Raw genomic sequence first — 12,929 nt, forward strand, 5'->3', positions numbered from 1 at the left:
GACTCTTATTGCCAGAGGTGGGTAGTAACGAATTACATTTACTTCGTTACATTTACTTGAGTAATTTTTCGGGGTAACTAATACTTTTCGGATTATATTTAAAGATGGGTACTTTATACTCTTACTTGAGTAAATTTTTTGCAAAGTAGACAGCACACGCGTTCATCTAATAAGGATCTCCATCGCAAGCAAATAATAGCCTTTGCAGATTTGCTTTCAGTGCAGTTGTGTACAAATCTATAATTAATATATTGATTTCACAGTGTTAAGAGTTTCAGTGATTTTAATGGGAATTTCTGAGAGACTGAAATCTAGACTGTCAATTGCTTTCTTTCTGGACAATGAAAGATTAGTAGCAATATTTATATCACATTAACTTTCAATGTTAAATTCACATTTAATATAAAGTCAGTCGTATTAAAAATATGTTATGGCATGACACCTATATCTGTTACTTAAGTAAACAGACAGGGTTTTATAATAAATTGCATAAATTGGAGTAAATGCTGAAACATATACATTTATACACACACACATATACATTACATACATTTTATCTATATATCTAAATAAAAATAGGCTCCGTATATATGACCCAAAGTAACTAGTAACTAACTACTTGAGTAGATCTTTTACTCTTACTCAAGTAACTGTTCAATACTAGTACTTTTACTTTTACTTGAGTGAATATTTCTAGAATTACTTTTACTTTTACTTGAGTAAAGTTTTTGGGTACTCTACCCATCTCTGCTTATTGCTGCCTGTCCCAACTTTTTTATAATTTGTAGCTCTCATGAAATCCAAAATGAGCCAATATTTGGAATTACATTTCAAAAAGTCAACATTTGATATGTTATCTATATTCTATTGTGAATAAAATATACGTTTATGAGATTTGTAAATTATTCCATTCCTTTTGTACTCACAATTTGTAACTTTTTTGGAATCAGGTTTCTTTGTATACGTTTTAAATTTTTTATTCTTTATGAAATGTGTTTATGAAAACTGTATGAATGCATGTTTACCTTTATTTAAACCCATGCATTAACACATGACAGAGAAATCTCTTAATTTCTTCAATAGATCCATTGCATGTAAAATGTAATACAATTTTCTGTCTTCATTGCTATTGGATTGTATCAGACATGGTTGATGCATATGCAGTATATAAAAAAAATAAAAAAAAAAATAAAATAGATTCTCGTTTATAGGATTGCAGAATGTCATATATTGATTTCTATGTTTAAGTATATGTCCATATATTTTTATTTTGCAAGCGTCTCTTCAAGCGTCTCTTTTGTCTCTTCAAATTTCTTTCAAATAAGCTAAAACCAGTAATGCCTCAGACAGAGAGTGTATTTATAATTTTATTTTGCAAGCGACTGTCTCTTCAAATTTCTTTGAAATAAGCTAAAGCCAATAATGCCTCAGACAGAGAGTGACAAAATAATTTGAATAATGTTAGATGTTGTGTTTACTGCATAATATAATGTTAATGCATGGAAATATAATTTGCATTGCTTATGAAACTTGAAAATCTCCTATCTTTGTAGTTGCAGTTCTTGGCATGGAATAGCACAATACACAGTTTAAGACTTGTACATCTTTTCTCAGGAATGGTCAAGATAAAGACCTGTTTTAATAGAAAATCCCCATGCAGACTTTATAGAGCAGTTATGCTAAACCTCTTACTGTCTTTCTCACTACCACTGCTACTATCTTTCAGCGTAACATACTTTAAATGAATCACCTGTGCAGTATAGATGAATACCAACTGCTGTCATGACAGTTTTATTGTGTGTGATTAAATTAGTACATTACCATTAACAATGAAAGCTAATATCATCTAAAGCTATAGATTTTCCTGTGTCATTTCTCCTTTTTTTTCTGTTGTCCTTATCAAAGGTTGCACAATACTTTGTCAAGACCAAATAACTAAAATCATAATTTCAATTTACCGAAACCATTGTGAATTCTTCACAATTACCTTACAATTGTGTGTGTGTGTGTGTGTGTGTGTATGGGCTTCTTGATTATAGTGTAAATACACTACTGTTTCATTAACCAGTGACTAGCATATACATGTTTGTGCAGTGTAAGGCCTCCCTCTTGTGGACAGTTATGTTCAGGGCATATGTGTCTTTGACGTACGGTAATCTGACCATCTTTATATGATATGTGATTTATATGAATCAGTCTGGCCCAGGTGGAGCATGTCAGCTAATCAACTTATCAAGCACAATACATGTGTGTGTGTGTGTGTGTGTGTGTATATGTGTGTGTGTGTATATATATATATATATATATATATATATATATATATATATATATATATATATATATATATATATATATATATATAAACACACATACTGTATACACACAGACACAGCTACCTCTGTTCAACGAAAGTTTTCCAGCATCCTGCCTCCAACTCAGCATCTCAGTCTTAATCTAATTTAATCCCATTCTTGAAATGGGGCAGGGGGGAGTTCTCTGAGTTCGGGCTTTATCCTGAGCTTGGAGGACCACCCCCCATCGCCCCACCCCTTTGGACAGCACACCAAATTTGCTCTAGCTGTTCAATCACATTATACATTAGTGCGAACTTGTGAAACACAGTTTGGTGTTCTAATATGGTCTTTTGATGTTTTCCCTCCATAAGTAAAATGTGAATGATAAAATAGTAATTGTCATGCAGTTTTGATTTATTGGATTAAAATTAATTCATTGATTTATTAGTTTAAGTCATTGGACCATTTTCACAGAGTGTGTGTATTGTAAACCTTGCAAAGTGTTTTTATTTTAGTTTATTATTATTATGATTATTTATTTATTTATTTTAAGTATTTACATTGGACATTGCTTTCTCTTCCAATTGTTGCTATCAGTATCTCTGTATTCTTTCCTAATTTTTAATTTGTAAAAACTATCTTGATTGCTCAATTCATTTGGTTACTCAATTCAGCATGTGAAACTTTTTGTTCAAAAAAAGGACAGAATCAGGGGCAGAAGTGCACTTGAAGAAAAGTACTTTTATAAAATGTAATTTTTGCACAAATAATATACTTTAAAAGAACACATATAAGTGTGTAACTTTAGCTATGCACAAAGTTGGCATACATAGGCTGAACTCAAAATAAACCCCAAATAACATAACATGACATAACATAGCAAAAACATGTTGATGAGAATGCATACATGGATAAGAAAAATACTTTTTTCCAATAAATTGAGGGAATGAATTAATAAATCATGCTCACGATTAATTTTTTCTTGCATGTCATGTGCGGGTCTCCGTACTACACAATATACTGCCGCTAAGTGCAACCCTAGCAAACCTGTTTCCCAGTAACCATATACTTTTACCAGTAATTTATCTTGCAAATAATTAATTGAAAATAATCTGGAATTAACAACAAAAGCTTTTGTCATAAAATTATATTTAATTCTCTCTTATCTCCATCATTTACTGCTGTCATGTTTCCTCTTGTCCTCCTCTTCTAATTTTTTTATTATTTTTTTTTTTATTTTTTTTTTTACCAGACGGATAAGTCATTTTCATATTCAAATTAGCAAATGCAATTCTTTCAGATGAATACAATCAGAGTTATATTAAATAATGTGCAGGCTAATCCATGCTGTATAATGGGAGTGGATGGTATCCCAAAAATTCCCAAAAAATTGCACCCATCCATTTTACATTAAGTCCACATGGATTCGGGGGGTTAATATTATGAAAATATTAAACAAAAATATTACAGTCCTTTGTGCAGCTAACCTTACTTCTACAGGTATATACACAGCAATATAAACAATAGCTGTGCAATCTATCTTCATGTCGTTCATGTAAAATAATATAAATTTAATAATATAAGTATACAAGCACACCGCTCCACTGAGAAATCCACTTACTGGTGTTGCATAATATTCAGTTGAAAAAGCTGATCCAATGGGCGGGTTAGGGCAGATATTCATAGGTTTGTTCCGTGGTGGGCATTGCCTTTGGAACTACTAACATCATGACTGCTGCCTCCACCTGTCCACCAGCCGCAGTGCCCCTGTCTGCTTGTCGCTGAGAGTGGCCGCCTGAGTCCGCCATGGCGCATCATCCAGCAAGTGGCGCCATGGAGCTGGGCGTAGGCAGGCAGATCCACCCGTTCTGGCCCCTGTCAAACCTGGTGGTGAGAAGAAGAGCAAGAGAGGAGGGCACGGAGAGTCGCGGACAGCCCAACATTGGACCTCCCTCATCCTCTTCCTTTGCCAGCCAGCAGCAGTGAGCGGTTCGAGAGGATAAACAAAGGCCCTTCTCATGCACCCTCTGCAAAGCTGCGGAACCAGGTAAGCATTGCACCACACACTCATACACCCTCTGGTCCGCTCACAAGCCACACGAGTCGGGTCCCTGCATTCAACCCTTACTGCCCCATTGCAGGTATAGTGGTGGTCCTGTTGATCCTGCTTGCACTGTTTCTCGGTACCTGGCTAGCGCTACCCAGCCACATGGCTTCTGTGGACCACCAGCTTCGGCTATACGATTCAGTTTGCCCGGCATCCCCCACAACGGACCAGGTGCTCCAAAACCTCAGCTTGTTGGGTCTTTAAATCAACTGGGTAAAGATCAAACTCTCCCCGAATCCAACTCCCCGATCTCTGTGTGGAGTTGGATTCGGTCGAACAGACAGCATGCCTCACAGAGTAATGTGGCAGGTTGGTTCTGACCTGCTTGAATGCGTTCTAGGTCCCGAGGTGGGTGTGGAAGTGCGGCACTCACCAGGTAAGTTACACCGGCCTGTCGCCAAACTTTCACCCCGTGGTCAGATCTTAAGTTTCACCGGGCAGGAGTGCTGCTGCAACAGGTCTCCAGGCATACTGTGGTTTACATGGAATCCTCCACCACTGGGGCTGGGCATGCAGTGTCAGGGATTTGGACGGCCCCCATCTGCACTAGCATTTCAGTTGCCTAGAGTTGTTAGTGGTACGCCTTGCCTTGAACTGTTTTAAAGGGCGCTTATGAAGCAAGCACGTGCTGGTCCGAACAGACAAGACAGGGATCATTGTGTACATCAGGTTTCCTAAATAGGCGAGAGAAAAATGTTTGGCCAGCACTAATGAAGTATCACGAAAATTCAAACGCAACATTGAAAAGAGACATTAACTTACATTGTGTCTACACTGGACAACAAAATACAACAGAACTTATAATCAGTGATGCTGTCTGCACTGGATGCGGCGCAGCTTCGCAAGGAAATCCCCTGCTGAATCGTTATATTTATGACACACTGACACAAAGTTTAAAGATTTGCAATGCTTTGTTGCGTCCAGTGTAAATATATGATGTGATGGCAAAAAACATGGCGAGTGTTGTTAAGTAAAGAAAAGTGGACACTTTTAGAGTGTTAAATTGAGTTCAAAATGTCTATGAATGCTGATCCCAATACTAATTAAAAGTGTTAAATTATTGAGGGTTTAATGAGTTATTTTTGTAGTTTCCAGAAGCAATTCTAACAGGCAGCAAATGTTGACATGTTTGGCAAAGAAATGTGCCTGTGTCTGCTACAAGAAAGTTGTATACACACACACGCACGCACACACACACACACACACACACACACACACACACACACACACACACATTACAGATTTAATATTGACAAAGTTCAGCTGACAAATTTGTTTCATCAATGTTAAGTGCATTGTGTTGATGCTTTTATTTCTATAGATGACCTTTCAGACTTATGTTTGACATCCTAGCTATTTAGAAAAGGCTCTTGCAAAAAAAGGCAGCAAAAAAACAACACCAGAGAACATAAACATTTTTTTTTTTATTTGAATATGAATCTAACGACATGATGCAGCAAAATACACAGCAACTGGTGACACAGCTCGAAAATAAATACAGCCAAGTATGGTGACCCATACTCAGAATCATGCTATGCATTTAACCCATCCAAAGCATTTGACCCAACACGTTCATTGAGTTCCTCAAGGGCACGTCAGTTGTGGTATTCCTGGCCCGAGACTCGAAACCACAACCTTAGTATGTGTTTGCAGTACACAACCAATGGACGGTTAAGACATTACTTTTTTGCAAACATTCATTTTCTTTACGGCTAAATTAATAATCGTTAATTTTACTAATAAATACATTGGGCAGGCCTCCACAAAAGTGCATTTAATTACCCAAAAATAAAAATTGCCTTGACAAAAGGGCACTTTGGGCATCAAGGGAAAAAGGGGCTGGTGCTCAAGCACCCACTGCACACCCCTCTGCATGTGCCTGAAAGATGATCATTCCACTCTGCTATCAAACATATAAACCATCTCAAATATAAATTATTTTCATAATTTTGCCTTTAGGTAGATTAGATCAGTGGTTTTACATGTCTTTTGAATCAAACACTTACTTTATGAAGTGAAATGTGTTTGTCAGTCAAATAAGATGTTTGCACTGTTGGGGGATTTTAGGGAACATGGTTGAAAGCCACTGGAAGTTTTTGGGATGGTGATACAAAAATTAGTGTTGTAAAAAGTGTTTATCGTGATATACACGATTTAGCAAATCGAGGGAACACAATAGTAAATTAAGGGAACGCAATAGTAATCGTGTGCACGTTTTAGTACATTGAGGGAACGAATTAGTAAATCGTGCACACAATTGATTTATTTTTTTCTTGCATGTCACGTGTGGGGCTCCGTATGAATGTAATCCAGATGTACTACATTCACCATGCGTCATTGTCATATGACCTACTGTACGGCAGTTGTGTCACTTCATAAATCTCAACTCTCTTATGACCTTGTGAGATAGAAAAGTTGTCCATCTGAAATTCACTTCAGAATTTCACTGGAAGTAGTAAGTAGTTTGGGTACATTTCACATACTGTTTTATAAATGTTAATAAATGTAATAAACTGTGAATTTTGGCATACTACTGTTTTCTCACACTATTTTTCACCAATTATGTAGTAGGGAAGTATGCAATTTTGGATGCAGCCAAACAGTATTCAGCTGCATGGTATGTTGATAACGAATTCATTTATTGCCCTGTTTTTGGCAGTTATGTTGAATTTATGATGGTCAAAGGTCAAAGCAATTACAGACTTTGTTAGAAGAAAATGAAAGAACAGACCTCAACACTGCCATCTTACCTCCAATAGAAGAGTGGAATGCTTTGCTGTATTTTGAATGTGATTTGTCAGACAAGCTTGAAAATTAAGAATGTGATTGGTTGCTGAGTGATAATGTACAAGATAAGCTAATTGATAACGCAAACCTTTTTTATTTTTTATTTTATTTAATTTTTTACAGAAAACATACGTGAATATATACAATTTCAGTGAATATCTGTTCATTTTTATTTAGTAATAAAATATAAAAGGCCAACCAATAGCATTCACAATACAAAACATTTTCAAAATAAATTAGACCAATTGAATTGAGGCAAACAGATCAAATATACACTGAAGCTAAAAAGGATGAAAATAACAATGTTTGAAAATCACGAGAAGGCCTTCTCAGAAATAGCTATTTTAATTTCCCAGCAGGACACAAACATTTTAATCCCATTCAAATTTTGCTAATCCATAATCCCACTTGCTCCTTCCTCATTTATCCCATTCCTTCTGTAAACCTTGACCCACAATGCACAAGTCTGGATGCGAGACAGATCGAACTGCACCTCTGATTTCTGTTTGCTCACTCCATAGCTTGTCTCCACTGACTGAAACAACTTCCAGCCTGTGACAGCAAAACAAAATAAGAACATTAGTGAATTGAAGGATTAGGGAAGTGGGCCAGAGCTGGTTAGCACTGGTCAGCAGTAAGTCATTCAGAGCTTAGTTGCTGAGGATTAGCAGTTATATTATGATGTATGTGAGAGAAGAAAGTGTGTCTAAAAATAAATAAATAATGAATATATATATATATATATATATATATATATATATATATATATATATATATATATATATATATATATATATACAGTACAGACCAAAAGTTTGGACACACCTTCTCATTCAAAGAGTTTTCTTTATTTTCATGACTATGAAAATTGTAGAATCACACTGAAGGCATCAAAATTTTGGATTAACACATGTGGAATTATATATGGAATTATATATATATATATATATATATATATATATATATATATATATATATATATATATATATATATATATATATATATATACACACACACACACACGCACGCACGCACGCACGCACACACACACACACACACATTTCATGTTTCCTCAAATTCTCTGAATATTTATTTGCTCTATATCATACTCTGCTTCTGTCATTCCTTTACTGTACAGGCATTCACAGGCAGAGGCATTCACACCCAAACAAACTGTGCATTTTTTTTCCACTGTATGTCACATGACAATATTTAAATAAAGGCCATCATATGCACCTATTTTTTATATTTTTATTTTATTTATTTTTTTCACACACTTTACTAATTAATATAGAAAACTAAGTAGCTGGCACACAAAGGTACAAATATATGAAAATAGGACAGACTACAGATAGATTTGTCCTTTGTTATTCACCCAAGAGCTGATTGACATTTGCAAATTGAGCCCATAATTGAATTTTAAAAACTGCACTCTTTATTTTGACAGAGACAATCAAAGTGCTCGTCCTATAACATTTTCTATTCTCTTTGAAATTTAAATCTGGAACAGAAGACGCAATTTCAAGCATGAGTGGAACTTGCTTCAGAGACCCCTATAAAAGTTGTTTAAAATAAAGATTAAGCAAGAAAATATTGGATACTGTATCACTAAGCATCACAACCCAAAGCAGTTGAGTTAATTGATCAGAAATTAAAAGCTAAAGTTTTTCTCCCCAGTGAATTCAACAGAACTGCACATAGCACTGTTATCTGTAGTTGTTATTTATTTATTTATTTTTTTTCAGAAAATTTACTGAGTAAATGTAAATGTTTCTGGGTCAGTAACTCACTGATATTGGGTAAGCAGCTATGTAGCAATGTTGAAACGTTAAGAAAGACATTATAACAGCCTTGAGTTGATTGTAGTGAAATTCTGTGAAATGTATAATCATGCTGAATTTAAATACAAATTCCATCTCAATATGATACATACTATAATTAGTATTATATAATACATTAATTTTAAGCAGTTGTACTTTAGCCTTATATTTGATATCAAAACAGTGTTAGACTCACCCATGCGTGCTAATTGCTGGTTCACTCCCACATGTCTCTGCAACAGAGATTACTGGCACCCTGGATGGCAGGCTTAAACTGGGCCTCCTGTCTGACTGGCTGCGCCGGATGAATGGCTGGGGCCCTCGTGCAGACACTGGCAGCCGACCACGCTCACCCCAGGGACGAGGCAAGACACTGCTACCCGAGGAGGCCCATGCTTGAGGGGGCTTGGGTGTAGGAACGGGCTGAGCTTCAAATAACGATGATGAGACTGGACAAAACACTGATCGAGCATTGCTAAACACTCTTGAAGAGTCTTCACTACTGTTTTCTCTAGACCAGCGCTGCACTTTTGGGGAGGCAGGAGGCGACGGTGCCTTAAACGGGTAGGTAACCCCTTTCACAGTGATTGGGGTGTGGTCTTGCCATGTTGCGGGCGTGCTTGGCAGTGTTCGTTGGCCAGCAGAAGGTGGTGTGGGGAGTTTACGAACTACTGGAGGGCTAGAAGAAGTTGAAGAAGAAGGTTGACTTTTCAGTACTGGAGGACTAGGCAGTCTCCGATGTAACAGAGGTGTGGATGGCAACACTCGAGTTCTGAATGCAGTTGGAGTGGCAGGGGTTTGGTTCTTGCAGGCAGTGATTGGCACTGATTCACTTGTACTGTTCTCCTTTTGTGAAACTTCTATGTCACCTTGGCAGCTGGAAAGCTGTCTTTGGCCCTGCTCTGCCATAAGTTTCTCTGTCGGCGAGTCAGAAGAATGCCTCAAGTGGATTATCTTTCTTGCTTGTTTGTAGAGGGAAGCAGCCTCCTCACTTTCTGTGTCTGTTTCATGGCTGGAATCATGGTGACCACCCTTCAAAACGCCTCTGGTATTCTTGTTTTTTGAACGAACTGGTGACATGCTAACAGAGCCTTTACACAAATTCCCCTTACTGGGTAGCACTGTAACAGACTGAAGAGTGGCACGTAACCTCTGAGACATCTGAGTCCTTTTTGGCAGAGTGGATCGGCCCCTGCTTGGTACATTTTCTTCCATGTCTTTTGTCTCTGCATTTTCAAAGGAATTGTCCATGAGAACCTCAAGTGGAGGCGGTGGTAGATTGTCAACATCAAGATCCTCTGTCCTTTCAGAGCACTGTGACTCTCCTTGACTACTGAGAATGCTATTTTCATTGAATGCTAATGTGGCAGAGGGACCTAAACCTGGAATGATGAGAACACCACATTTTCTAACACCTTTAAGAGGTCCAAGAACTGTTGCACTGTCTGGGGTCTGCTTACTTTCCTCCAACCCCTGACTGAAGGTGTCAATAAGTTTTTTAACAGAATTCCTTTCCCTATACAACCCTGAAGATTGGCGGGGTGATGGTGGAGGGCTTGGCATAGGTGTTACCTTAACAGGCCCTTTAACGGGAGGGGTTTTCTTGTCCTTGTCCTTTTCCTTTCCCTTTCCTTTGTCCTTTTTCTTTTTTCCCTCCATTTCTTCCTTCACACTTTCTTGTTCTACTTTTGCATTAGATGCCTTTCTTTGATTACTTGGAGAAAAAATGATCCTATTCAAAGATTGCTGCCTGTCTGCAGCAACTGATGAAATGATTTGTGTTTGCGGTTGCTGGATTTTTTTAGATGATCCTGGCTTTGTATTTCCTTCACACTTAACCTTGGTCATTCTATCCAGCCTTTGGTTGAGTTCCTTTTGAGTTCTCTCCAGTTCAATGAGTGTAGGGTCGTCTACTTTATTACGCAGAGAGTCTGCTGACCTTGAACGTTTGGTAACTGTGGTCTTTTTCTTAGATGTCTTAGAGGCAGCTGTTTGAGGTCTTTTATAACTTTTATCACCATCCTCAGTCCACTGACTACTGCTGTTTGTGTTACCTGCCTGTCTTGCTTTTTCTCCCGGTCCTTGGGATGGCAAAAAACGAATCCGGCCACTAATGGCATCTTTTAGCTTTAATGTCATTTCAACATTTTGTGGATTCTCTATTCGTTTTGCTGGCAAACGACGTGGTTGCCTCTGGTTTGGAATACAATAATCTATTTGTTGGCTTCTGTTCTCCTTGATATGTTCATCTTCACTACCATCCTCCACATCATTCCTGCCACCTTCATCCAAGGAGACAGAGCCAAGTACTGATTCCCTATCCCTCTGTTCTTTTTCTGTAATAGTGCAAGTTGAGTCTAAAGAGTTAAGAGAGCTGCTGTTGCTTATTGTTTTGAGAAGTCTTCCTCGGTATGAGCCTTTGTGAATTGGTGCAGAACCATAAGGGCTATTTGATGTAGCACAAATAGTTCCAGTTGACTCACAACTTTCCCTCCGTTGACATTGTCTCTCTGAACCTGCCAAGGACTCGCTTTCTGCCCCAAGTCCACTGTCTTCACTAAATAGTGCCGAGTCTTCTGGGCCAGGTCTTTTCTGTGATGCTGCCTCAATCCGGGAAAGCAGCCGCAATAATCTAGACTCTGATGCACGTTTTATCCTGAGTTTCTCATCTAGAATTTCAGTAATGGAGGAAAAGTAATCCACCGAATCCTCAAGTGACGTATCTCCAATTCCACACAATGATTGACCTACCTGACGCATCCTCTGTACAGTGTACTGAAGGAGTTGTTGTAGTAGGTCTGGTGGTGGCTCACTGCATACAGGAGAGGTCACATTTTTTGCCAAGTTGGAGGAAGAGGAATTATTTTTATCACAAGGCCAGGCCAGATGGACTCCGTTTTCTTTTAACAGCATCTCCCCCTCTTCTGCTATTTCTTCCAGCCCTTTGTTTATTTCCTCATACCGAAAGACCATGAATGCCACCATGGGTTGCAAGGAAATTTGAGTTTGGGCTGCCTGATCAAGTAACCCCAACAGATTTTCATATTTACTGATGCTGGGGTTAAGATATGCATATGCTGCTTGATGAGCTTTCACAAGTGCCTCTGGAAAGTCAACTTTTTCTTCATTAAGAAATGTTCTTTCTTTTTCTTTTTTCCTGTTCAGTTTGACACCTTTATGGCCTTTCTTTAACTTCTTTGGTCCCTTTTTCTCATAAACCTCTTGTTTTTCTTCTTGTTGTTCCTTCCCTTGAGATAATATATCAATGTTAATATCGTGTGTACCCAGTTTGGCAGAAGCAGCCCCTTCAGGCTCAGCCGTAGAGGATTTCCTTCCTAACAACGTGGAACTTGTGTTATTCCGAACCGTTGAGTTGTCTCTCGCTGTGTCCTGTCCACAGGATTCTCCACTGCTCCCATCATAAGATTGTGATTCTCCAAGTCTTTCATGAGTCCCTGGAAGTAGAGTTCTTCCTCTTCTGAATGCACCTTGTGCTGTGTCGAGACCGTTCCCACGTGAAGGAGTGCAGCCCATTTTAGAGTAATTACAGTTCACTATGATTTTGCAAAAATACAGTCAAACAATGACAAGTAGGCAGACCACTCCATCTTACAGCAGGATGGTTTAGGATCACCAACTGCATTTGTAATTTTCAGTTGACTCTAATTACCATACATAGTGCCAAAATAGTCTCTTCACTTTCAGTTAAAAAAAGAAAAAAGAAAAAAAAAATATTCCACCACTGATTAAAACTGTATTTCGTTTGAAGAAAGCAATGACAAACATTTTTTCTAATGCTGTTGAGGTCCTCTGTACCTTCTGGAGGACAAGCAGCTGAATGGATTAAGGATTTGAGAGTAGTCCTAAGCATGTGCATATGTCACCTTAGAGCAAATACAACGCACAGTCTCAATACTTTA

The 12,929-nt window shown here is 37.9% G+C and overlaps 1 protein-coding gene across 1 annotated transcript; it reads right to left on the bottom strand.

Moving 5' to 3' along the window:
- Window positions 1-5,806: 5,806 nt before the first annotated feature.
- Window positions 5,807-12,828, bottom strand: pcare1 (photoreceptor cilium actin regulator 1). Its single transcript, XM_052619857.1, has 2 exons — window positions 9,206-12,828; window positions 5,807-7,740 (listed from the first exon to the last, which is right to left on the bottom strand). Exons 1-2 carry the CDS (start codon window positions 12,541-12,543, stop codon window positions 7,608-7,610), a joined length of 3,471 nt encoding a protein of 1,156 aa, XP_052475817.1. The 5' UTR covers window positions 12,544-12,828; the 3' UTR covers window positions 5,807-7,607.
- Window positions 12,829-12,929: the final 101 nt, after the last annotated feature.

Source organism: Carassius gibelio, chromosome A17 (assembly GCF_023724105.1).
Source record: "Carassius gibelio isolate Cgi1373 ecotype wild population from Czech Republic chromosome A17, carGib1.2-hapl.c, whole genome shotgun sequence".
Taxonomy (NCBI): domain Eukaryota; kingdom Metazoa; phylum Chordata; class Actinopteri; order Cypriniformes; family Cyprinidae; genus Carassius; species Carassius gibelio.

Excerpts from the sequence above, each read along its gene's own strand:
- pcare1 (XM_052619857.1), bottom strand. The coding sequence starts at position 12,543 with ATGGGCTGCACTCCTTCACGTGGGAACGGTCTCGACACAGCACAAGGT. Across the intron at positions 7,741-9,205 it reads CCAGCAATTAGCACGCATGG|GCTGGAAGTTGTTTCAGTCA; the intron begins GTGAGTCTAACA and ends TTGCTGTCACAG.